The sequence below is a fragment of the Pagrus pagrus genome (genome assembly GCF_965226575.1).
Source record: "Pagrus pagrus genome assembly, chromosome: 6".
In the NCBI taxonomy this organism is placed as follows: Eukaryota; Metazoa; Chordata; class Actinopteri; order Spariformes; family Sparidae; genus Pagrus; species Pagrus pagrus.
Genome location: NC_140190.1, coordinates 7,811,269 through 7,836,715, shown reverse-complemented (window position 1 = coordinate 7,836,715; position 25,447 = coordinate 7,811,269). Strand labels below are relative to the sequence as shown.

Genomic DNA, 25,447 nt, shown 5'->3' with positions numbered 1-25,447 from the left:
GCGCTGTTTGTTTATGCACTTCCCTTCCCAGTCGGAAGAAGCCAGTAATGTTTCCGCTCAAGAGGTAGTGATTACGACAGGGCCAGGCCTGTCATTTAGAGTTGGAGTGAGCCAGATATAGGCTATTCTCCCTTAGTTCTCCCAATTTACTGTAACGCACTGCCTGTTTCTGAACTCAAGCTATCCCGAATTCTATTCAAGTACAGGGTAGACATTGCATTTTTCATATACATTTTCACATGTGACTTTGATTCATTTATAAGGTGAACTTGAAGGAAGCTGCACAGAACTGTTGCAGGCTCCTGGAAGTTGATATGTGGCAGAAGGCTGAAGGGAACACAGTAAAATGAGAAGAGACAATCTTGCCTTTGTCAGAGTTATCTCTTATTTCCTGTATAGGCTATCAGCCTCCTATTTGCAGCATCCTTACTGTGTGCTGGGAATTGCAGGGTGATATAAGATGAGGCCAAGTTAAACATTGATCAGATCAGTTCTGCTCTGCTGACCTTTAGTCCTTCTTGCGTGTTGCAGTCGCATCAAAATGTGCAATGTTAAAGCTCCTTAATCATATACCCATACACATACACAGGTCTGCACCGATTTGTTTGATGAATTAGCGAGCTATGTTAAGATATGAGCTATGTTTCGGCACGACCAGAGAAATGCGCGTGTTCGAGAGCTTAAATATAGAGCAGGAGCTTAGTGTCGCATTCAGGATGTGCACAGGGTTTGGCTTACCCTTCTGCTGTGGTCACACTTTTTTCGTTTTTTGGAGTCGCTTAGTTGGAACAGGAAGTCAGATGTATTATTCACAGGTCTGTCAGCGTGAGAAGTGAGTGATCGCATCTGAGAATTTGACTTCACTGTGTTTCGCAGTAGGTGGGATGAAGACAATTCGTGGTATGTTAATGTGACATGGCTTGCGGGCCGTCAGGGTTTTTGTTTGGTTTTGTTTTGACTAGTTATCTACACTGACCTGTTCTCACCATCTGTCCACATACTGCTAGAGTGGAAGTTCTCACACCTCAACTTCTCTGTCTGGCTGCTGTGTGACTCAGTGGCTTCTTCTTCCTTCCTTTGTTTGACTACAGTTTGATAATGGTTAGAAGTTTCTAGTCTTTTTATACTTACTCTCTTTATTTATGCCAGACAAATGTCACTGAATTATGTCTACCCTTTTTTATTATGCTTTAAAAAAAAAAGGTACGAATAAGCTACATTCTTCTCTGACAATAACAATGATTGTATGACTGCAAATGAGATTACCTGACTATAAAAGGAGACCCTTTCTGCCACTCTGTTGATAAACTGGAAGGAAAGTACAGTTTTGGAGGCTCTGATCGCTTATGTAACTGCCTCTTGGATGTAGTGTGTAATCTTCAGATTATTACTCTGCTCAGGAAGAGGTTTTAATCCTGTCCCCAGCACAGAGCAAACCAGGCCAAAGCCAACATCACGTCAACCTATCACTCTACCGTGACCAGAGTCTGCATTCACAGCGCTATCGCTATACAGGATGTTGTTCTGCGTCCGTGTTCAAAAACTATTTGAACAAAACTTATATTAAACTAATGTAGAATTAAAACTCTCAAATGTTGTGGAACTGAGGCACACAGACAGCTGTTTCAAAGCCATTATTTCCAGTGTCAATAACAAAGTTTGAAGACAGACATACTCTCAAGGGTGGAAATTGTATTATTGCTAATGTGTTAATGTTTTGTGACCAGTCAAAGGTTAAGGTCAGGCGTATGGCCTTCCAGTTCACATCAAAGCTGACCAAAGTTGAACTCAAGGCTAAGATGCAAATTTGCTTACATGCTTTTCTAATTTAGCGCTTGTGTGACAGTACACCAATTGGATCTAAATTTCAGGTTAAAAGAGGATATTATTGTACTGAGTAAGGTGACTGACTGAGGTGATTTGTGTGTCTGTTTGTTGTTAAAGGCGAGGTTTCTGTGCTCTCTGTTTCAGATTCTTGTGCAGTGAACTCGTGGACCCTCCTTTCTCTTTCCAGTGGCAGCCCCTGCTCTATGGCCTTAAGGTACGTCACACGGGTTTAGTCGCTGGTGTTCCACTGTGTGCTGTGGTTTAAGTTTTACAGAAATTGAAAGCTAAGTAGTGTGGGAATGAACAGGGTGTTGGATTAATCTCGTTGTTTGTTTTGCTGGATTCTGAAAGTAGCAGTGGCAAAAAAGGAAGCATTTTCAGTTGTTTCTTGCTGGCATTTAGTTTCTCCCTCTGTTTGGATAACTTCACTTGTATTCTGTCAATAAACCTTGTCCATGCAGCAGTCATGAGGTGAAGAATGTCTCATTCTACTTTGCCTGCAGATGTAAAGGACTTCCATTTATGACAAAAGTTTCATGTTTTCATCTACATATACTACTTGCGTGTATGACATATATTTATCAAACCTTAAATATGACACAAACACGAAAAGCGGCTAGTTTGGCTCATACACTCGTCACAGCAAAATAACAACTCTAAGTGTACACACGAGTTTGAATATCATGTAAATGGGTCAACATTATGACCCCATTTCAGTTTAAAAAACAAACAACTGAATAAGAAAACCAGTCTTCTAAAAATTCAATATGAAAATCAGATGATAAAGTTATCATCTGATGCACCAGCACTCTGTAGTTCACTTCCCTCACAGTGCACAGAGCGAGGAAGAAGTGAAAGAAGTGGAATGTGTTTGTGTCAGATTATAATGGCATACCATTGATTAATGAAATAAAAACAAAACAAAAAGCAAGAAGTAGAATGCCTCATGTTTATGAACATCACATGATCATATGTCTGGTTAGCTGTTCCGAGCTGATGGCAGCCACCAGATAGAGCTGGTTAGTGGCAACTGGTGCTTGGGAACCTTCTGTCAATTCAGTGTATGTACGATTATTTTCTATTCAATTTTAGCTTTAAATTTTAGATACAATATTTAGAAAATGTTAAGTGGATTACCACAACAATCTGAGCATGACTGCACAACAATAATCTGGTCGATGGTCCACCCAAGACAGTGAACATGGGCTCATGCAGTGGTTTTGGGTGTGTGAGGGATATCAAGTACTATAAATGATAAGTTGGGACACCTAATGTGAAGTGAGCCCTTATTGCTGGTCACATTATTCATGCAGCAAATACATAGTCCATGCAAATCTAACGCCTGGCCCAGTCGGCAGAAACACACTTCCGCAGTGAATGTTCACTCAATGTGCGCTCTTACGCACAGGTGAAGGTAATAAACATCAGTCCTCAGAGGGTCGATATAGAGCTAATAAGAGCGTTTCTGTGACTGCAGTAGTAAACAAACCTGTCTGTGGAGGAATATGTACTGCTCTATCTACTGCGTAGAAGAAGGGGGAAGAGGTGAGGTGACGTGTCGTGAAATCATGTTGTGTTGCATGAAGCGTCGGCATTCATGTCTGCATTCGCGTTGATATTTCCGACCCTCAGCATCTCGGTTTAGCTGTCAGCTTTCATGACAGCAATATTCTTAAACTCACTGCGTTGCTCCGTGTAATCTATACAAGGCCACAGGTAGAATACCTTGTACCATGTAGCGTTGTGCTTATTATACTGACAAAGAAATAATGAATCGAAAACTGATCAATTTGTTAGTCTTCCGGGAATATAACCCTTAGAAATAACACATAAGGTTACGACTGTCCCTGTTTGAGTCATGTTGCTCAAGCAAGTTACTAAAAGTTGTGAAGTTCAACTGTGGGTGACTAGCACCTCCTCAGGACAGGAAAGAGGAGGATTTTGATGCAGGGTCTTGTCGAGTCACATTCTCACATTCTTCAGCAGTGACAACCAAGCTCTCTGTGGGCTGTCTCACAACTGTCAATCAGGACTGGGCAGAACCAGCTTGACGTCTCTGTCCAAGCGTCTGTATGTTGAATGTGCATTTCTTGTTCCTGTTTGCAAGTGAGAGATGCCTACAAACTTAACGTGCAGGTTCTATCACAGTGGCTGTAAGAAGCAGAAAGTTTATTGTAAGCAAGAACGGAAAGGAAACACTAACTTTAGTTGTTGGAGAGTGAGGCTTTGGAATCTTTTTTGATCTGACTGTCTGTACACAACAAGCACACTATCTCAGAAACTGACAGCACAGGATACAATACTCTTTTGGTAGCAGAGTGTGAAAGAGTGACAGACAGTATACATGTCTTTCAAGTGGTGTGTTTGTTGTGGTTCACACTGGTGTACACATGTACACTGCTTCGAATATATAAAAGTTGTCATTTGGGTTGGAATGAATATACACAGTAGGTGTTATCAACTGAATACTAGAACGCTGTATTTTAGGAGAGCAGTCTTGGTAAGAGTCTCGGTAAGAGAATTTAAATGCATTTCATTTGAAATAGCCAAAATTAAGTTGGTATGACCATTTTAGCTCGAAAGACATTATTCATATAAAGTTACACCAAGGTAGTCACACACACACACACACACACTTCTGTGAAAATGTAATTTTATGGCTTCATAACTTCAGGTTACACTTGATAGCTCTGCACAGCAGGGCACTTTTGTAGCCTCAAAAGTGTGGTTTCTTGTTGCACCATTAGAGGGCAGTGCAACATTGTTTTGATATCATACTTACCTGACATGGACCTCGAACTGTTTACTGACATCAAGTGGTGGAGTAGCGTTTTCAGAGATGTATGCATACCCAGACAGATCAACATAACTGTAATAGGGTTCTGCTGACCAGCCCCCCCAGCTGACTGCAGAACGGACTCTGACTTCTGGGCCCCAGCCCACGAGTTTTCCTGTTTTCTCCTGCTTGAAAGCAGAACAAGGCAGAGGCGGGTGGGACCCAGAATGGCATAGGAACGCTGCACATTGTTCCCCGAGCTTCCTCTTCCACATTCCTGGGCTGATTGGGATCTGGGCCTCCTGTGCAGGAGCATTGTTCTAACTCAACAGCACCACAGACCTGGCCCCAGCAAACCACAGCTGCCTCCAACGGCCATTGTGGTGCTAGGGCCGGGTGATGGCTATCTTTGCCTCATCAGTCATCCCTCTCTCTCTCTTTCGCTCTGACTCATTTAGTGATTCTTACCAGGATCTGCTGCCTCAGCCCCTTTGCATCTTTGCTTAGGCCTCAGTCTTGCACTATGCCAACAAATGTCTCTGCATTGCAACTTGAAGCAAAATTGCTCTGATGGATTTTTTTTGTCAAGATACATTGGGGAATAACATGAGAGGACCGTCACACAAATTCTTTGTGTGATTTGGTGTACATAATGATGATAGGCAACACATCTATTTTCAGTAGTGTTGTGGAAAGCTTGATTACCCAATGTAGTTTTAACTATAAAACTGAGACTGCCATCTCAAACTTGTGTACGCTGTGCTTTTGACAGAAAGGCTAAAATGTTTCTTCCTGTGTATTAGTTACTTTCTCTGTAGATTATGAAGATTTAGAATGAATTTACCAATAAACAAATGTATGTTTATGAGTACAAAAGAAGTGCTTCCCATTTATCAAAGATTTGACAGCTTTAGACCAATGGAGTGAGTCCAACATTTTGCAGAAGCGTTGGTGAGCCAGCATCCAGCTCTAACAAGCTTTCTGGTGGGTTGCCATCAAATCTTGCTGAGCGTTTTCTTTTTTTCCCAGCAATTCGGGGCTTGTCAGTAGATTTTAAGAATTAGTTTGTGCTGCCGGGTTTGCTTTCTGTCAGCTGGCCTCTAGGGGGCAGAGTTTTTGCCAAACTGCTGCACTGTTTTTATCATTGCATTCTCCCACTTTGTGCTTAGTCTGCAGGCAAGGTTTGGTCCGGGATAAATGTAATAAAAAAGTATAGTTGAAATAAATAAATAATAGTTTTTGTACTGTATTTTTTTCAGAAATTACACAAGGAAAGAAAAAGAGAGAATGATGTTTTTTTTTTCTTTTCCCCTCTAAGGCTGTGACATAGTTTGTATACTGAAACTGTTATATCATCTCCCTGACATTTTCACACGCTGCAGTAGAGGGTGTAAGCACTTCCTCAATAGGCCTCTGACCACACTTACTGGTCTTACACACAATGCGTTTTTCTTGCCTTAGTATCTTTATCCGAACAAATAGTTCTCCATGAAGGATATTGTCACTTTGCCATATCTGAAATAAACTGAGAATGGTCCTATTGGATCTTATGAAATTGTGCTTTGAATATAGTTAAGGCCTATTTAAGGCATAATCTAATCTAGTTTACTGGGCTCACCACTAATAACTTGGAATGGTTTTGATGTCTGTTTGGGAAAACACATCACATTGAAAGTTATTTAAAAGTTTAACATTTGAGAAGCATAGTCTTGGTTCAGGCAGTTGCACTTTTGCAACTTTTGCTGTTGAAGGTTTAATCTGCAACATTACCGCATTAAACTGTCTAAAAACAACTAGACTTTTGTTATATATTTTGTTCAGCTGTGTACCTAGATTATTCCTACTTTTTCCAACAATGATCAAACCTAGTACTTTTATTCAAGCTGGCGGTATGTTTAATTTGGTCGCCCTTCGCTATAACTTCCGGCTTTCAAAACCACATGATATGCAGAGTAAGGATGGAAGGCGCGAATATGACTAAACACATCATGAAACTTACATTGAGTTGTCTGTGAACCTGACTTCTGCCCGTGTCATATCAGATAGATTTTCTCGGCAAAATACACAAAAATCATTCAACAAATTTCAGTATTCAAGGTCCTGAACATGTCAGTTAAAAAATTGTTACAAAATTGTATGCCTCAAGAGACTTGTATGGCTTAAGTTTTTCTTTCGGATGTCCCACCACTGTAACTTGGGCTATTTTGTTGGATCTTTGACTCAACCTGACAGCGAGTACAGATCAGGAAACCTCACTCTATTGCTAAGGGTTAGCTCATTAGTATAAGATGACCTGTTTTCTGCTGGCAAAGCATTAACATAATTGGAGAAGGCATCACTATGATAAATACTGTTGATCTTGGCACTCACACCTGACAATGCTAGCTAGTTGCTAGTTCAGAGTCACTTTCTGCCACCAGTTTGGCTCCACCCACAAAACACATCATCTCTGTAGTCAAACACAAAACGGGTCTATTAATTTTCCATCTACCTCTGATTAAGTCACCAACCCATTATGGAAAAGTATTTAACTTAAAGTATATAACTTTCTGTAGGCGTAACTTTTTTGATCAGCCTCTTGTTTACTTTGGCTCACTGCTGTTCTGCTCAAGACAGGTAGCATACACCCACTTTGTCCTGCAGAAAACGAGCGGCTGTGTTGTAATGTAGTGGGTTGGTGTGACTCTCTTAGCCAAACCCATAGTGTCTGTGTGGCCACAGAACCAAAAATGATGACATAAAAGAGCGTTTTAATACCCATTGGATTCTGTAGCACTACCAGCTCATTTACATTACACTATAAGTCGCTTAATTCAATATTAAAAATCAGAATACTTGATAGTCTTAATAAGAGCAAGATTTAGAGCAAAATAGGGCAATATTGTGCTGTTTTGTATCTCCCATTTGCTTTATCGTGGTGCATAGTTACTGATGAATCGGCAGAAAAAGCATACCTTAAAGGTGTTTTAACAGTTTGCTGCACTCTGGTGCTACCGTCATCTTCAATTTTTGTGGAGCGTTACAGCTTTGTGTTGCTATTGATGACTGGCTATGAGCAGCAAACTGATGATTTCTTTAGGCAGTGAGCATTTATAAGAGTCAGCAGCACAGCGTAGTCCCTCTCACCCCTCAGCCAGGGATATTTGGACGGGTTTGATTTTGCTGCAGGTACAGGCTGTGCAGCCAAGCAGAGCGCAGCAGTCTGTCATCACCCTGTTCCACAGACCCCCATCACTTTGCTCATTCTGCTACTCTTCATAATAGCTCAGCACAGTAGAGCAGAAGTGAAAGCAAGGGGAGGGTGCTGTTGTTATAAGTTAGCAAGGAAGCAAACAAGCATTTGTGTTTGTGTTTCATTGCTTACAAGTGACACCATCCCGGCAGCGATAAGGAGCTATCAGTAAACGCAGGAAGGCAAGTGTAGCCCCTCTCCACAAAGCTTTCCTACTTCATATAGAGTCTGTCAATCTTCCTCCTCTCTTCGTCTCTTTCATTGGTGAGCAGCCCAGGACAGCAGGGTGTGGCCTGCGTCATCTCTGTTGTGATTGGCTGGTGGCCCAGGCTTGTGTTATCTCCTGTGGAACATGTTCTAGTCCCACCCCAGATAGTGCCAGGCGCTCCAACATAGCCCTGCCCACTCACAATTACATCACGACACATGAAAAGTGCCATGTCTGTTTGCTCTCTCCGTTCACTGTGAGCAAACAGGTAATGTTGCAGCGTAAGACGTTTCTCACTCTGTCACCTTGGTTAGCTACAGTAGGGAGCTTCTCCTCGACTAGTTAGTCCAGACAAACAACTTAAGAAAGCCTGACAGGTGGTGTCTCTTCTGGTCTGTAAGGGTCCAAACACATACAGGCTCTGACAGTGAGTGAATGTGGAGCTGCTACTTGTAGGTAGCAGCTGCAGACGGACGTGGACTGTACTGTACTCTGTCTGCTTGCTTGTCTGCAAATGGGGCAGATGAGGCAGACAGGTAGTTTGTATGGGAGAATGTTATGCCAAAGGCTGTTGGACTACGTACCAGAGTGAAAGACAGAAAAAGTCTTGTGGAGCATGGAGTTTCTGAAGAGCCTGGTCCCTGCTGTCATCTCAGGGGAGGGGCCCGTTGATCACAGTGGAGCAGTGCCCAGGGATACGGGCCCACGGCTCCTTAGCATGAAACGACTGGGCCTGCTAGTCATGGGACAGACCATTGATGAGGATCCAGAAGATCTGATGATAGTGGTAGAACCGGGGACCAGCTCCTCTAGGCCTGCCCGCAGTAACCGAACCCGCTTTAAAGGTACAACTGACTCACCTGGATATTGATGCGGTAATACCTGTATTGACTATGTGTCATCATCTTGTCATTCATAGGTGCTGTTTTAAAATTACATTCTTGTTACAGTTTATGATGAGCTTTATTAACACATAACTTAAGTTTGGCTTCCCCCGACCCCATCCCCATCCACTGTATGTATACATGCTAACATGCACAAACATATGCTGTATAGAAGCAGTATACTCTATGAACCCTAGGGTTGGGCAATATTTTTCTAATTGGTGGTAGTCGGGGCTCTAGCACATCAAAGCTCAACTGTCAAAATGTCAGAGAGATGCGTCTGTGCTGTGTGAAGCTCCTACTACTTGTACTTTAGATAATATAATGCAGCCTTCAGATGACCTTACAGTATAAGCTGCATTAATAAAAAGATCCAATATCATCTTCTGAAAGTGTGAGGCGTAATTGGTGTACATGACAGCCGTGGTCTGATAATAGTAACAACACAACATAGTTAACTGTAGCAGAAAAACTCAGCTGCTCACTACAACTATACTACTCATCACAGTACTAGTTTGAGCATTTCCATAACATTTCCTGTGATGCGTTTGTCAGGGGAAAGAGCAAGGTCTGTTGGTACCAGATCATATAGAGGAGTGGCTCGCTCTGACCAACACCTCATCATGCTCTTCATGTTCTTTAGAAAAGTGAGGCCAACCCCCTTCCCAAAATGTGACAGAGCTGAGTGGCAGCTTGTGCTGTGGCAGTCAGATGTGTGAAGGTATCAACACACTACACTGGCTCGAAGGAGAGTTTATGATAGATTATAGCTTATTATATTGTAGTTTAAAATGTAAGTGGATGACCACCACTGACTAAAGTCAATAAAGACAAAGTATTTAAAACTGCAGCAGCATCAACAATTGACGGTCATCGCAATCAGCAATTTTAACCATTAATGACCAACCTGTGTTGTGAAAGGCAGTGTTATTGGGAATGAACCCACTAATGGGGCTTTTCCATACACATGTGCTGGCTTGACTTGGCACGTCAGCATATGGGTGACATCATCGTCATTGCCATAGGGCTGCCCATTTGAAGGTGTGTCTTTTTAACTGAGGATAAACTTGTCTTGATTCGATGACATTTAAAACTAGCTGAGCTGATCCATAGCTGTGATTAGTGGTCAAAGGAGTGCCTGTAAAAACTCATCCTTCCTGCAGTATTAATGAAGAATAGGGGTGGGAATCACAGAGTAACTCGCAATGCAATACGATTCAGGATATGTTGGCCACAATAACGATAGTATCACAATACAGCGATTCTGCTATAATATATTGCAAGACAATCATCTAATGATGCACCACAATATCTGTCAAACTAAAGAATGCAAAATATTTTGTCCCACCACTACTGAAGAATAGCTGCTAACAAAGATCTGCTAATTCTGTGATCAACCTTTTTTCATTTGCCATATATTCTTCACGATTACAGTCCCCTATTATTTTGTCACTTAAAAGCTTTTATTAAAGCAGCCAAAAAATAAAGTGGATTTCAGCACAGCATGGCGCAGCCAAAAGTGCCAATGCGAAAGCCTCAAAACACTCATTGCCATACTCTAGCTCGGCAGGCCTTTTTTGCTTCTTTTTAACATTGTTTCGGTTTCTCATTCCTCAATGTTACTTGTGATTTGGTATAATTTGCTCTCATTAAGCCATTTGCCAGCAGCAGCAGGCAGCCATTTTTAGTAAAGCTCTACTAAACTGGCTTCACTTCACCCACAGCACCAATCGGCAGACATAGTTGGCAAGCATCTTGCAAACTAAAGACTTGAATGGTATTTTGCTGGGTTTCTTTGTACATTTATCCTTATATGACACATATGCCCTGTACCGCTGGAAGACCACTGTCATGACTATTGTGTGCATCTCCGCGCTGTTTAATTGATGCAAGCTAATGTCACACTGACCAATGCGCATGTACTTTGGTAATGATGTCATGATAGAAAGCATTATGGCAAAGTCTCAAAACAAAGCTGTTATGCAGGGTATATTTTGTAATGCCAAGTCATTCACCTGGCTAAATATGTCTTGTAAAGCTGTATTAAATGAAAATAAATCAACCAAAAATCATTTAAATGCCTGCTGGGTCACAATCTGCCAATTATCAGTATTGGAGGACTGGTATTAGGACCTGCCTACTGTTGAGTTTATAGCTATAGTTTGAGAGTTGAGGTTCTGAAGTATGCGTTGTGCTGACAATGTTAATCCTTTGAAGTTGGTCTACTGTTGTGTCTCTGGATACAATAGTTAAAGGTTTAGTACATGTGTGTACACATACGAATTATGTATGTGTGCAGGCCAGCCCGTTTGCATCAGCAGGTGGGGTGATGACTTGTCATCAGTCTCTCAGTACAGCTTCTCGCAGTGCTACCTGTCAGAGCACGCTTGCTCCCTGTTTGCTCGTGGCTAAAGCATGTCTGAGCTCTCCCTTCTGCTCTGTTCAAGACAGCTAGCTGAACTAACCCACAATAACAATTATATTTGTTTGATTCAGAGCCTTTCCAAACTGTGATGGCAAAATAAATGTATTGTGGCTTGGCTCAGCTCAGGTAACTATTCTGCCACCAGTGTGTGTGTGTGTGTCTGTGTCTGTGTCTGTGTGTGTGTGGTCAGCTCAAGCTGCTGGCGATGTGATGATATTCACATCAAAAGACACAAGATGACTCCAGTCTACAGACTGAAGCGGGAAATTGTTTTCAAATCTTTCCTTTCTTTCTTTCCAACTAGGAAACATCCGTCATATTAGAAAAATCTCCTTTTTTCAACATGCTGGTGGTGGCAGGGGTCACAATGGTGAGTTTTGTAATAAAAGAAGCAGCACGATTACTGCAGTAGTTGAGGTAAGGTGGTAGACTGGTGTATTCATACTTCAGGATAATTTTCTCTGTGTTTGTAGCTGAGTGCCACTCCCTTGTTGCAGAACTAGCACAGCCTGAGTTGGCTTTTAAGGTGGTGCTGCGCTTTTCTTTTAGTCATTTGTCTTTCTTTCATACAGTGACATCAGCCAGCTGCTGGATGTACAGCTGAGTTTTTGGGAAGGGTTTGATTGGGACGGTATTTGGTTAATGGGTGCAGCAGGTTTCCTGTTTGTGATTTGGGAGTGTTTGGAGCATGTGACTGAACATGAGTGTGCACTGGTGGGTTGTGCTTCTGTAATGTAAGATGTGCATGTGATTTCTGTCTTAACAGTCCATAGGGTGTGTATCCTTTCCAGACAGCCCGGACAAACTTATTCATCGAGTTTCTGAAATGATCATTAGCCAACTGTAGTGAAACAAGCCTCATAATGGTGCAGCTCAGTGCAGATTCTGCACTTAGTGGGAATGTGGTGTCAAGGCTGGGAAGACAAATGCCAGGAATCATTGTTAGTGCTCTTACTCCAACCAGCTCTCCCAATAAAAGCTCCTCCATAGCGAGCAACTTTAAGACTGCTCGTTTGAAGGAGTCCTATGAGTAATGAGCTGACCTTTTTGTACCTGTGTGACGATGAGTTTTAATTCAGATTTGCCTGGTGTTCTGCTCTTCATTCCATAGATAGAATACACTTCTGACCTCAGAATGACTCTGTGCTGGAATGAGTTGCCTGGCAAATCTGAGAAATGACTGTCAGTGGAGATTGGCTTTGACTTAGTCTGTAGTTTGTGCGTTTGTGAGTTATTTATAAATATGTTTTTGATTATTTAGAGTAACCCGCCTACACAGAGCTGGGCAATCAATTTAATTTTAATATCAATTACGATTTGGGCTTACAAGAACTAGGAAAACATGATAGCCAAGGCAGAATGATTATTGTGCTGCATTCAGTGTTGCACTGTTGTTTGTGTTTTGTGTTTTATAAATCCAGTCCAGTTTTTAATGTGCTGTTATTGTACTTTTGCTTGGAGCTTGAATTATCAACAATATCGACATACGGTTACATATCAATTCTGAATTTCTGGGATGGTTTCAATACTTTATCTGCAGTATCGATAAACCTGTACCAGCTGTGCTTTCTGTCAATGAGTTGAGATACACAGCTGCAGTGCCCGCAAAGGGCCCACTTCTTCTCACTCTTCTGACTATGGCCATACGTGATGCTTTTCCGCTTAACACTCAGCACTCAATCCTTGTTATATTATCTCTAAAAGGTGCAACATGTAAGAACTGGCCACCTCCTTAATTCAAACTTAACTTAACTTCAAATAGGGGGCAGCACATCACCAGAGTAACCGCTAACTGCTGCTAACTGTAGCTGGTATTAGCTTGTAAGCTCAGTTAACTGTAGCTAGCGGTCATATTAGCTGACTCTGCCTGGACTGGGAGCTCAGGGCACCGGGGAAGTGTTGGTGTTGTTTACTATCTGACTATTACTATCTGACTATCACTTCTTGAGGCAAGGGCTAGCTAGGTAGCAGGCTAACTTCAATAGATTTGTTTGCAACACAATACATAGAAGTCTTTGACATAACGCTCAAGCTGTTTTATCTTCACATTCTGTTGATAATTTCAGTTATTGTTATGAATGTTTTAAACAAAAATTCTTGCATATCGCACCATTTATTTATTTATTTATTTATTTTATTTATTTTTAAAAAAAGGTAAAAAATGTAATGCCTTCTATGTTGTGTCATGTTGTTTTCCCCATGGTATCGAATATCAATTTCAAGGTATTCTATCAAAGTTAGAGCAGTCAACAACAGCTGAACAGCCAAAATAGATGAGAGTTGCGTTTTAGCAAATCTACTAGATAAAAATGACATGATACACATCTTTTGTTAAATAAGTCTTTATAAATTGTATTTATTATATTATTTGTTACATATTTCTATTATTATGTCATTTGTTTTCAGTTAAATTATGTATAGAGTATAGAAATCTAATGTTCAAAGACATCTTTATTTTTGCAATGAATCCCAAAGTAAATAAGTAATCATGTAAAATAATTGTGATAACAATATTGGCCAAAATAATCGTGATTATGCCTTTTTCCATAATCAAGCAGCCCTACAACTACAGAGCATTATACTGTGGACGTTGTCCAGTAAAAATATGGCTTAAAAAATATATATTAACAAAGGTTTGAAACCTTAGTCTAAATGTGCAAGTGTCTTGATAATTATTCAGAGGAAAGTATGACATAGCTGGTTGACTCAGGGGAGCGTGTGGAAGTGAGGAGCTGTGCAGGTTGCAGAGTTGTGCTGCATACCCAGACTGCTGTGATGGATCTAAATGGCGTGTCCTCTGCAGCCAAGGCACTACCGGGGAGGTCAGGGATTGAATTACAGCTCCTATCGATTATTGTTCCCACCACTGCCCTTCAGAGAGGCCAGGACAGGAAATGCATCCTCCACCCTGTGGGCTCCTGGGAGGAGCAGCTCCCCTATACTGTCTGCAGTCAGAATGGTTAGCTGTCAATCATTGCTCCCACTTTGTGAATGGAGCTACTAGGATTTGCCCTGGTTGTGCATTTAGTTGAGATTATTTAATCAGTGAGCTCTTTCCAGGAAGTCCGTTATGATGATGTTTATTTGAACTCCTCAACTTACGTCAGCTCTGTTGGACAGTAGCTCTCAGCAGTATTGTTCCCAGAGAGATGATGTTGTCAGTTATTCCTCTGCATTCCTCAAACAATAAAGCTGGTTTACAGAAAACAGTGACTGCAGACGTCTTTTCATGTTTGTATGTTAACTGTTTTGCTGATAAGGATGATGTTATGAACTCTAATTCTGTTTTTGAACATAATGTATAAACATGAGGCTTTTGCCTTCCTAGTACTGCCCCAGATCTTTAGCTAAAGGCTTTAGTGTCCCAAACATGTTTTAAAGGTCCAGTGTGTAGGATTTAGGAGTTAGAAGTTGCAGAAATTAAATTAAGTATTTGCATGAATTAATATAATGTTCATTATGTTTATCCTTATTGTGTAATTACCTGAAACGTTGTTTTTGTTAGTTTGGATTGAGCCTTTTATATCGCGTTTCTTGTCCACAATTGTGGAGGTTGAGACGAGGCGTATTGAGTTGGTTGCAATCTTCAACCTCACCCCTAGATGCCATTAAATCCTACATACTGGACCTCATTATAATGAAGCCTTAAGCCAGTGCCAGGTGCAGACTGGAATAGGTTTAGAAAGTTACATTTGACCCAAACTTGACCCAAACCTAAAGCCATGTTCAATTGTCTGGCTGCTTTGTCATGTCCCAATGTGCTTGTGTCCTGTAGCAGAACCTAAAATGGAAGTATTCGTTGAATCGCAAAGAACAATTACAAAATGCCAATGAAACAAAAATGTGCAGTTCTAAACCAAAACTGTGGCTCTTCTGTTAACCACAAGGTTAAACATAGTGTACATTTAAAGGTACACTGAAATTTTCGGAAATACACTTTTAGTTTACAGATGGACGTGAAAATGATTTTGACCTTCTCATTTAAAGATATGATATGCAGATTTGTGCATTTAAATGTGTGCTTACGTTATCCAAAATGTTTCCAACAATGTTCAAACCCAGAGAAATTCAAATTTTATTCAAAGTAGCGGTGCGTTTCATGTAAGGACACGGCGGCACTTGGGCAAAATCAACAGTAGCGAGTATTCACCTCCCGTTCACTTCCTTTCTATGTGAGTGAAATGGCAAATAAACATTCCCATCTGATGGCAAAGCAAATTTGCATCTTGCACAGCCCACATTTAGCAACAGCTGCCGATGGACATACACCTGCATTTTTGTTTGTGTGACCATGCCTTAACTTCTGGATGATAAGGGTGTGATGATCCATCATACATTGAGGAAGGAAAGGTGAGCAGGACTTTAATATATGACCTTGTCTGTGAACATGTCTGAATCAGATACATTTTCATCAGCAAATGGTGACTCTACTTCACATCATCGAACTAAGTCTTTGTTCGGATTGAGAGACTCCTAGCGGCAGAAATTACATAATCTCCGCAAAATTTCCCAATTTGCAACTATCTATCATCCTTTTCATAACTGTATCCAAAACTTCCAAGATGTCATCAAATTAAATAAAGTGACATTTATTTATGTAATTGCGCCAAATGTGCAACCGGACTCTAAAGAGTCTGTGCTTGTTTATTACAAGGCAGAGTCTCACAGTGGAAGCCTGCATCAGGGTTGCACCAGCCAGAGCTTGACAAAGCATCTGCTTGTGTTGTGTTTGTTTGCAATGAGCTCTGCCTCATTTTGCATAACTTGTGTAGTGGAGGACATGTGACAGAGAAGAGACTGAGGGCGAGCGAGAGAGAAATGAAGACTAAACTTACAGAAGACAAAGAGCATTTGTCTGTCCCAATGCTCTTCCCCCTCCAAATATTTTGTTAACAAACTTAATCCTGCGCTTGACTACAAATTGCTTCATGTCATGTGGAACTGTTTTTAGGTCTGTGCTAGAGCAGGAAGTGCTGCCGTCAACACAAGATTAAAGTATCAGAGGAATCAGGTGTGTGTCTGTGTATCTCACACAAACACAGTGAGCTGTTTCCTCACTAATGTAGTGTGTTTTGTTTATCGTTCTGTGTGATACTACGCCTGGTAGCTTTTGGACAGAGCAGTGATGTAATGCCCATGACTCCAATGGGTGTGAACGGTTAGCTTAACAAATAGATTAGCTATGATCTCTTGCACACAATGATCCAAGATTAGAAACTGTCCGAAAGTACCAGTAACACAATGTCAGCTACACATGTCTCATTATTATGATGTATATGATGTCACATATCTCCTATGCTTTTTGAGTGCAGTTATGGTACACTTTACTTTGTTTTGAACCTGGGAATATATGTTACTTAGGAGGATAATAATTTGATTATTTTGGAACCGAGATCTAAACAGGACTAGAACTACTAATTTGAGTTCAATATATCCTCCCTTTCTTTCCTTCTCTCGCTTTCATCCTCCTATTCTTTCCTTTCCCTCCTACTGCAGTCAGGGATGACGCATCAGTATTGCTGTGGAGCTTACAGGAAGTGTCGTTTTGATAGGCCAGCAGAGAGGCAGCACAGTAGCAGCTCTGACATGCGTATGCATTGCTGAACCACAGCCAGGGAACACTCGCAGCATTTTGATGACATCACCCACACACTGTGCTCCCGCCTCCCTTCTGTTTGCTGTTGAAACAAGCTCGCTCTCACTCGGAGAGAAAAGAGCAGGCATCAGTAAAAGAACAAGAGCTGGCTCGGAAGAGGAGGGGCCGTCCGTGAGCGAATGGAGAGGGAGAGAGCTTTTGGGGGGAGGCGGAGGGTGGCTGACGGTGCTAGTGGGCTAGGACTGGCACACATACACACACAGGAAGAGAAGAGGAGAGGGAATATTGCAGTGCATTGTTAAGACTTCTATCGTGTACTGTTCTTGCTGCTGTTTCTCTCCTGTCAGGAGCAAAAGTTCTCACGCAGTTTTGTCCTTCGCCTTTCTGGATTGTTCCGTGCTGACATGGGGATGAGGGACTCTGTGGATTGGCAAGTGGGCAGCAGGCGCCGGGGTGGAATACTTCTCTAACTAGCCAGGCTATGCTCTCTCTCCTCCTCTCCCAGCGCAGTTTCACTCCTCAGTGACCTAAGTGGTGGCAGAGGAAACAAACACTTTTTGGGTCTCTTTTCCTCAGCAGCTGCTCACACTGTCGTTCAGGATGATGCCTTTAACTAGCACCTGTGGAGGGTAGTGTTCAGCTCCGGTCAGAGGAGAGGAGCTACAAATGTGAGAGGTGTATGGGGTTTTTTTTTGGTGAAGAGCGAATGTTTGGGTTTAGTGAAATGAAAGTGACAGGAGCCGTGTGAAATTAGTGCCTTCTGGTGAAGCCTAACTTTTTGAGAGCCGCCATGCTGAGCCTGCAGGATTCGGTCTTCTTTGAGATCAGCATCAAATCTCTGCTGAAGTCTTGGAGTAGCAGCTGTGAGTACCTCGCCAAGCTCACACTCATGTTTACATACCACACTTGGCCACCGGACTTATCTACCGCACACAGCCAGCAGACCCTGTGCAGCATTGTACATGTTTGCATGCAATCCAGTCCATGCTCGGAGATTTGCTATCTCCTCCTTGTAGAAGAAAAGTGGTTATTAATGGAGTTGTCAGGATGACTGATGATGTTTAGTCCAGGTTTGGCCAGGCTTGTTTGATGTGTATGCAGGTTGCAGCAGAGTCCACCCTCTTCCTCCTGCTCATCATCGCTATACTGGCTCCAGGTTGTCCCATAGATAATGTTTCTATTGATGAGTATCTGCTGATACAAAACACAGGTGGACACAAAGTACTCTCTCTGTTAGCACTGGCTGATCCCTGCTCTCCTTACTTTTTGTCAACTTTTTTTAATTTCAACATCCAAATCTCTCTTTTTAGTCCCTCACCCAACACAATCTTCATTCCCCCCCTTTTTTCCTCCTACTTTTATAACCCTCTCTCTCTTCCCTCTGGGGCAGCTAATGTTTCCCTACTATTGATCCGTCTTCTGGGTCTCTCCTATTATTAGCTTCCCATACAGCCCATATTACATTAGAAATCAAAAAGGCGCTGGCTTCCCAGTCTCGACGAAATGTTGTGATGGACAAAGAAAAAAACAGCAGGTTGAATTTTCCAGCTGCCGCTGCTGATTCATCAGTCCAATTTTACCTGCTTTGATAATAACATACAACCCTATTTCTCGTGCAACTTTAGATTATTTAATTTTCTGAAACATTTTTGATGTAGTTTTAAAAAAATAACTGCTGTTGTTGAATAAGTGTTTCAATTTCAGTGTTGGTATGTGTTTGTGTTGCTTGTGCTTGTGTTTATGTTTGGATCTATGGCTGCAGTTAACAATTATTTTAATTGACATTTAATATGTCAATCATATTTTTCAATTAATCTGTTAGTTGTTTGTCAGAAAATGGCAAAAAAATGTCGATCAGTTTCCCAAAGCTCAAGAAATTTGTCCTCAAATGACTTGTTTTGTCCTCGACCCAAAGATATTCAGTTTACTGTCATGGAGAAGTAAAAACACAGAAAATACTGACATTTAAGAAGGTGGAATTAGAATTTTGACTTTCTTTTCTTTAAAAATTTATCTCAACCACTTTCACTGATCAAGTTATTAGATGAGATTTAACTGATAAATCGTTGCAGCTATATTTGGATCACATTGCAGCTTTGATGCTTCATGTTTTTGAAGTGTGTCTGATTTGACAGACCTGACTCTCCACACAGCTTTTTGGGGTGAACAGCCTTCACCAGAGCTTTAACTGTGACTGCGACTGCAGAACCTTAGCCACACAAACATTGCTCTTGTCCGAAAAAGGAATGTATGGTTTGCCTTTTTCTAGGGATCACCTGAGTTGTCCTAATTGGGTTATGGGATGATTCCAGAGACATTAAAGTGACATCATCTACTCTAGGGCAAATTGAGGCAAAGGTTGTCGGAGTACAAATCAGACTGACTGATCAAAGGTTTAAGACTTCTTTTGTGTTTTAGATGTTGATGAGACCATTGCGTCAGCTTTTCCTCCATTTCTCTATCTCACACACAAACATGCACTTAGAGCTGTTGGGAACATGTTGTCCATGTTTGTTCTGGATATGGAGGTTTTGAATTTGTTCTAGATAAAATGACTCTGTCGTGTTTGGATTTTAATCTGGGCACAATCAGCAGGCCAAATTTGATCAGAAAAGATTAGATTGGAGATGTGGTTTGGTCCTAAACCAATTATTGATTTATAAGGACTTAGACAAAGTTTGGATTGACCAGTTGAGAATGTAAGCTGTCTTGTTAATTAATTTTCTGCTGTGTATTATAGCGGAGGTGGACTGCCTAAAATAAAAAAAAATAAAAAAACAAGCACCTTATGCGTGCTAGTGTCAGAAGAAATTGTTACACAGGAAATCGAGTTGGGGTGCTAAATAAGCCATATGTTTAAGGAATGAGCTGACTGATCATCATTAGAAACAGCACTTTCAGTGTCATCGACATAACAAGAAATTGTGTTGATTTGCTTAATTTGAGTGAATGGGTTGGACTGATCTTTTCTTCAATTTAGGACTTCCGAATGTCAAACCCAGGTTATTAATGTCTGTCAGTGGACTACATTCAAATGTAAAACATAAAAACCTTAAGAGCAGTCTCAGTGATGTGGTGCTGAAATACTCCACATCTGTAGTTTACTCCATAATGCGCAGAAAATTAATATTTTCAGACAATGACGAATGGTACAGCACAATTAAACAAACAAACAATTATTATCAAAATCACACTGTGGCTGAGTGCAATGTCCAAATCACAGTAGCTGCAATTATTTTGATAATGGAGTTATAAAGGAGTTCAGAGGTGCTGCAGAGATGCCTTTGCCTACAAATCTTGTTCTAGATGTGAGAAAACATGTGATGCATTGTGGGCCTTTTAGCAAAAAGTTGTGTGCCTACTATGGACTCAGTAAAATGGAGTGCCTGATGAGTGAAGCTGCTCTGCAGTCTGGTGGTATGGCAGATCATCCCTTCACTGATGCTCGGTCGATGGATACCAATAATGTTCTGGGCGGTTTTAATCAGCTGCTGCAGAGCCTGCAGGTCCTGGGCTTTGAATGAACCTTGCCAGTTTATGATGTTTCCAGTCAGGATGATTTCTTTTGCTCCTCTGTAAAACTTTACTAAAAATCAACAAACAGCATTCTGTCATAGCTGTTCTTATTCTCCAGATGTGTGAAGACTGAGTGGGGGGCAGTAGATATGGCATCCTCTCTCATATCTACATAGTAAATGACTCCTAACATTGAAATAGGGTCTGCATTACATTAGTGAAATCACCTTCCCCTCACCTAATTTCAGTTTAACTGGGATTTTTTTTACCATTGAACACGGTTTTAGACCTTGTCTTACTTTTCAATAAATAGCTTTACAAAGTAGCTGTAAAAACATCCACCTGTTGAGTAAACAGCTTTCTTCCATTTGGCCCTCTTTCTAATTACCCACCCCCTCTCTCCCCTCTCTCCTCTATCCTCTATCCTGTGCTCAGTGCCAGTTTTTTCATTGGGCCTCTCAAACAAAGAAGGCCTAATTTCACAAACCCTCTCTAAGCTGTCCTGCTACAACCTCCAACCATTCACTGTTTCTATGTGATGTTTTTATCTCTGTGCTATGAATACTGAAAATGTTGAATGTGAAACATTGATGTACTTTGTCCCAAGACATGGAGACGTTCATGTTTAGTTGGAACACCCAGTAATATGTTCAATAAATAATGCATATGGTGAGGTCACAGTTAAGCCCTTTATTGTTAAATCGATGCTTGATTCATAATGGAGCATACATATTGGTTTCCTGTGTTGTACTAATGTATTATCAGCTTCTGGTAACACATAAGTTGTGCTGTTTCTTTTTAGCTTCTTTTTTATTTTGAAGTATTATAGATGAAGAGTTAACTAGTAGTAACTTGTCAGAGGCTGAGCATGTTGAGACACAATAGCTGAACTGACGCTGCCACACCACATAAACATAGGCAGTGACTCCTTTGTTTCATTCTGAAAAAAAAAAATAAAAAATGGACACACTCCTGGCCCTGCATTCCAGCAGTATGTGTGTGTTTGTGCTGTTGTTGCTGGTTGTCCTGATAGGGGAAGTGAGCAGGCGTTTGGGAGGGCTTTATTATAACTGTGACAAGGTGGAGTCACTGCTCTAATAGTTATGCAATCCTGCGGGGTGCTTCGTTTCTTCAGCACAACTGTGGAACTTTGGCAGAGTGGGGCTATAGGCCTCTCGAAACAAAACATTTTCTGATACGGCACTTCAGTAGTTCTTTCTATCACAACTGTAGTTACAGTACTGTCCATCTTTTAGGTAGAGATGTTTTGAATCTCGTAGATATTAAGTGTTCTCTTGTGCAGCAGATAGAAAATGTTCCAGGCTGAGACAGAACAAAGAGACACTGTATCTTGGTGGATGGCATGAAGATATGTTAGGTAGAAGACCAAGTCTGAACAACTGGTAAATCAGAAGCCAGAAAAAACTTAATTGTTTCTCAGTTTCTCTCAGCCTTGATAACCTAAAGAACCAAGGCATGTTTCACTTCTTTAAATCTGCTTTTTTCCCCATTTCTAATAGTGTGTAAACAGCACTGACCACAACCAGCGGGAGTTCGGCAGCAAAGAGCCACAATGAATAATCAATTAGTCGATCTAAAGAAAATGAATTGCCTGCTATCTTGATAATTGATTAAATGTTCAATCATTTTTCAAGAAGTTGCTGCTTTTATTTGTCATTTCTAATGGTAAATGAAGAGTTTGGGTTTTGGACTGTTAGTTGGACAAAACAAGTCACTTTGTGCTCTACTATTTGACATACTATAGACTCAACGATTAATCAAACAATCATGAAAATAATTAACAGTTTAATCGATAATAAAAATAATCGTTACACAAAATGGCATTGTACTTGAAATACAACCAAAGCTTGACTGCTTTCTTCAAAGCCCTTGATCACAGGGCAAGCTTTCTTTTTTACATATTAATAGCAAAGCATGCTTAAGCTTTTGCATTTAGATTTGAATAGGAAAAGGAACATGACCTCAGGGTCATGAGTGAGTCACTAGTCTCAGTCAGTTCAGTTCCTGGTTTAAACCGTGAGAATTTTGTAAGCAACCCTGCAGTTTTTCAGTCATTTACTAAGATTTGTGCGGCGGGGTCAGCTTGTGAAGGGAATCATAGTTTGGCATGCCACAAATGACTGGCATGTCTTCGGGATAAAGAGAGACAGCGAGGGAGGGGAGGGGCAATGCAAAGACTTGGCCCAGAAAAGGATGCCTTACTTTTTTTTGTTCCCTTATTTAGTCGTTAACTGGAAAAGTACAGTGTCGGGGTATTCATTTGTGTGTGAACCAGTCAACAATCCAGCTGGCCCAGGGTGGGAGAGAAAAGAAGGATGGAGGGGGTAGCGCACCCAGCACTGATTGGGTATTAAGAGCTGGCTATGTGACATCATTGGGGGTGTTGGTGAAGCACAGTAAACAAAGAGGGAAATGCTTGAAAGGCTCTCTGTGCTGCTGGACAACATGAGGAGCACAACACAGCTAATACTTACTACTACACTGCCCCTGCCACCTCAACACCTCAATTTGCTCTATAGATAATTATCACAACTATTAATTTGGATAAATGATGAAATTACAATATTCTCAAGAATATCTCCATGTAATTTTGCATTGTTTTACTTTTTGTAACGGTGCTGGGGAAGGAAGGGTCATGGTTTTCGTTGAGATGATGGAACAAATGGTGGCCTAAAGTATACTTAAGATAAGGTCCTGGGTTTTTAATGGGAGATATATTATTTAAATTGATTTACATTTTATTTTAATAGGTAATTCTACATTTTATTAAATAAAATACTAAAAATGGTGGCTACTTTCCTAATGTATGGCGTAAACTGACCTTTATATTTTCACAATTTATAGATTTCTAAATCACAATCAGTTGAATTGAAGAATAATTGATAGAATGTTTGAATATGAATTAAAATGATTGATTGTTGTATTGCCTCCATGTAGGTTTGTGCAGTTAGTCAATTATAACAACCAAAGCATTTTTAAATGAGCCCGTTATTTAACTTGATCTAATCTAATATTAACACATCCAGTGTAGTAGAGTACCTAATCTAGTGCATCAGATCAAGTGTATGTATTCACTCATAAACTGAACAAACAAAACATTCAGTTCCAACACAGTTTGCATTTATTGTAGGCAGTCGACTTAATGCATCAGTGTACTGCATCATATTACTTGATAACTGAAACCTTTGGTTACCGTAGTTGATTGGAGAATAAGAATAGTCTGAATACAAGAAAGTGGGTATCATTTAAGTGAGTCATCCTATAAAAAAACTTAGCTTCTTGACCAGTGCACATAGTATGTCACAATTTGAGCACATTTTTGTCATGCTCAAGAGCTTCGTATGCGAGCTATGAATGTTTTTCCTTTGCTGAAAAACATATTCTTTCCTGTAATTCTGCTCCTCAGTTGGTATTCAGACTGCTAAGAATGGTGTGTTGTTTCTGTGACAACCAGGAAGAAACAGAACAAGGCTTTTCCTGGGAGGGAATGAGGTAAAGGATCAGTTCACTATTGGCTGGACTGGAACTATTGTTGACTAGACTGGAAGTTGTATCCCAGCTGAGGCATAAATCTCAGAGCACTATTGAATGTTATGAAGTCTAGCCTTTTGAATAGATGGCAACTTGGCTAAGCATGCACATAGGCAAGCGTTTCATGATGCTTATGTAATCTTCATGCATTTCATTTTATTTTATGGGTATGCGGAGCTGGTACTTAAGTGCTTTTTAAGGTAATTTATTGTCTGTGCGTGTGTGCTTACCTATTAAACACCCCAGATGATTAAACAGCAGTGTGAGCGAATAAGGTTTAATTGACTTCAGTTATCTTAGAGACTCATAAAACTTCTTTTGACCTGCAGTAAAATGTGTATATGTCTTTAGGTTAAGATAAGTCAATTTATGATGCTATAAGATATAAATCATTGTCTTAATTGGATTCATTATTATTAATGATTCAGTTGATGACAATTTGAGTTTCATGTTTATTAGATTGTTGAGTCTCTATGATCTTGTACAAAAGGATTGGATTTGATAATTACCCTACATGGCAAACGGTTTAGGGCAACCAAAGTTTGTAGTGGGGCATTTGCCAATTATTTTCTGTCATTACTATCAAAAAATAATGCTCATCACAATTTCCCAAAGTGACATCTTCAGATTTCTTCTTTTGTGCAACCAGCGGTCTAAAACCCAAGGACTCTTAATTTAGTATCATACAGGACAAAGACGAGCAGAAAAATCATTACATTCAAAAAGCTGTAACCAGCAAATGTTTAACATTTTTGCTTGAAATATGACTGAAACTATAAATTATCAACAACAACTGAACATTCCACTTATATGTCATTGTTCCAAAGCCGTGGGCTTCGGTTTTTCTGCCATCTCCCAAAATGCCCAAACCCAGATCCTTAAGATTTGACTATTTAAATTAGGATGGCCAAATGATCTGTGGTACATGCAAATGTGCAGAGAGCTCTGGGTTGGTCACCCTGGATGAATGTGTCTCAGGTAGGCTGTCTAAATTTTGCTGAAGGAGCTCTGTGGACATTCAATGTTCCAGTGTTTTACTTTCCACACCATTGAACTTTCTTCACTCCTCCTTTTTACTTAGTTTTGGCTTATTTAAATACTGTTTAAAATAGGCTGTAAAAATGGATTAACCAACCATTCCTACAATTATTTGACTGCACTGTACAGTTATAGAGGTAGAGGTTGTGAGAAATTGTGAAACACTTGGCTCTATATGATAGAAATGTGATAAATCTAATGCTACGACTATAGTAACGCAACACTGCCCACAATTGACATTTAACCCAGGATTCAGTCATCCTCCCAGTGACTAATTTACATTTGCGGCAAGCATTTTATGTGATAAAAGCAGAAGAAAATGTTGAGAAATCCAGATAAACAGCAAAGTCATCCTTTTAAACACAGTGACGCAGCTGGACACAAGAGACCTTG

The 25,447-nt window shown here is 40.5% G+C and overlaps 1 protein-coding gene across 12 annotated transcripts in view; it reads left to right on the top strand.

The window, feature by feature from the left end:
- fryl (furry homolog, like) overlaps positions 1 to 25,447 on the top strand; it is a 71,890-nt gene that overhangs the window by 3,092 nt on the left and 43,351 nt on the right. For 7 of the 12 annotated variants that reach the window (XM_084355537.1, XM_084355538.1, XM_084355535.1 and 4 more), the window contains exon 1: positions 11,704 to 11,722. Coding sequence is in view for 4 of the 12 variants with exons in the window: in XM_084355540.1 (XP_084211666.1) it covers positions 8,660 to 8,888 (229 nt within the window). In the remaining 8 variants the exon portion in view is untranslated. Of the gene's footprint in view, positions 1 to 1,971; positions 2,042 to 8,327; positions 8,889 to 11,703; positions 11,723 to 17,194; positions 17,812 to 25,447 lie in introns of those variants that run through there. The other 5 variants (XM_084355532.1, XM_084355531.1, XM_084355533.1 and 2 more) reach the window with 4 other exon arrangements.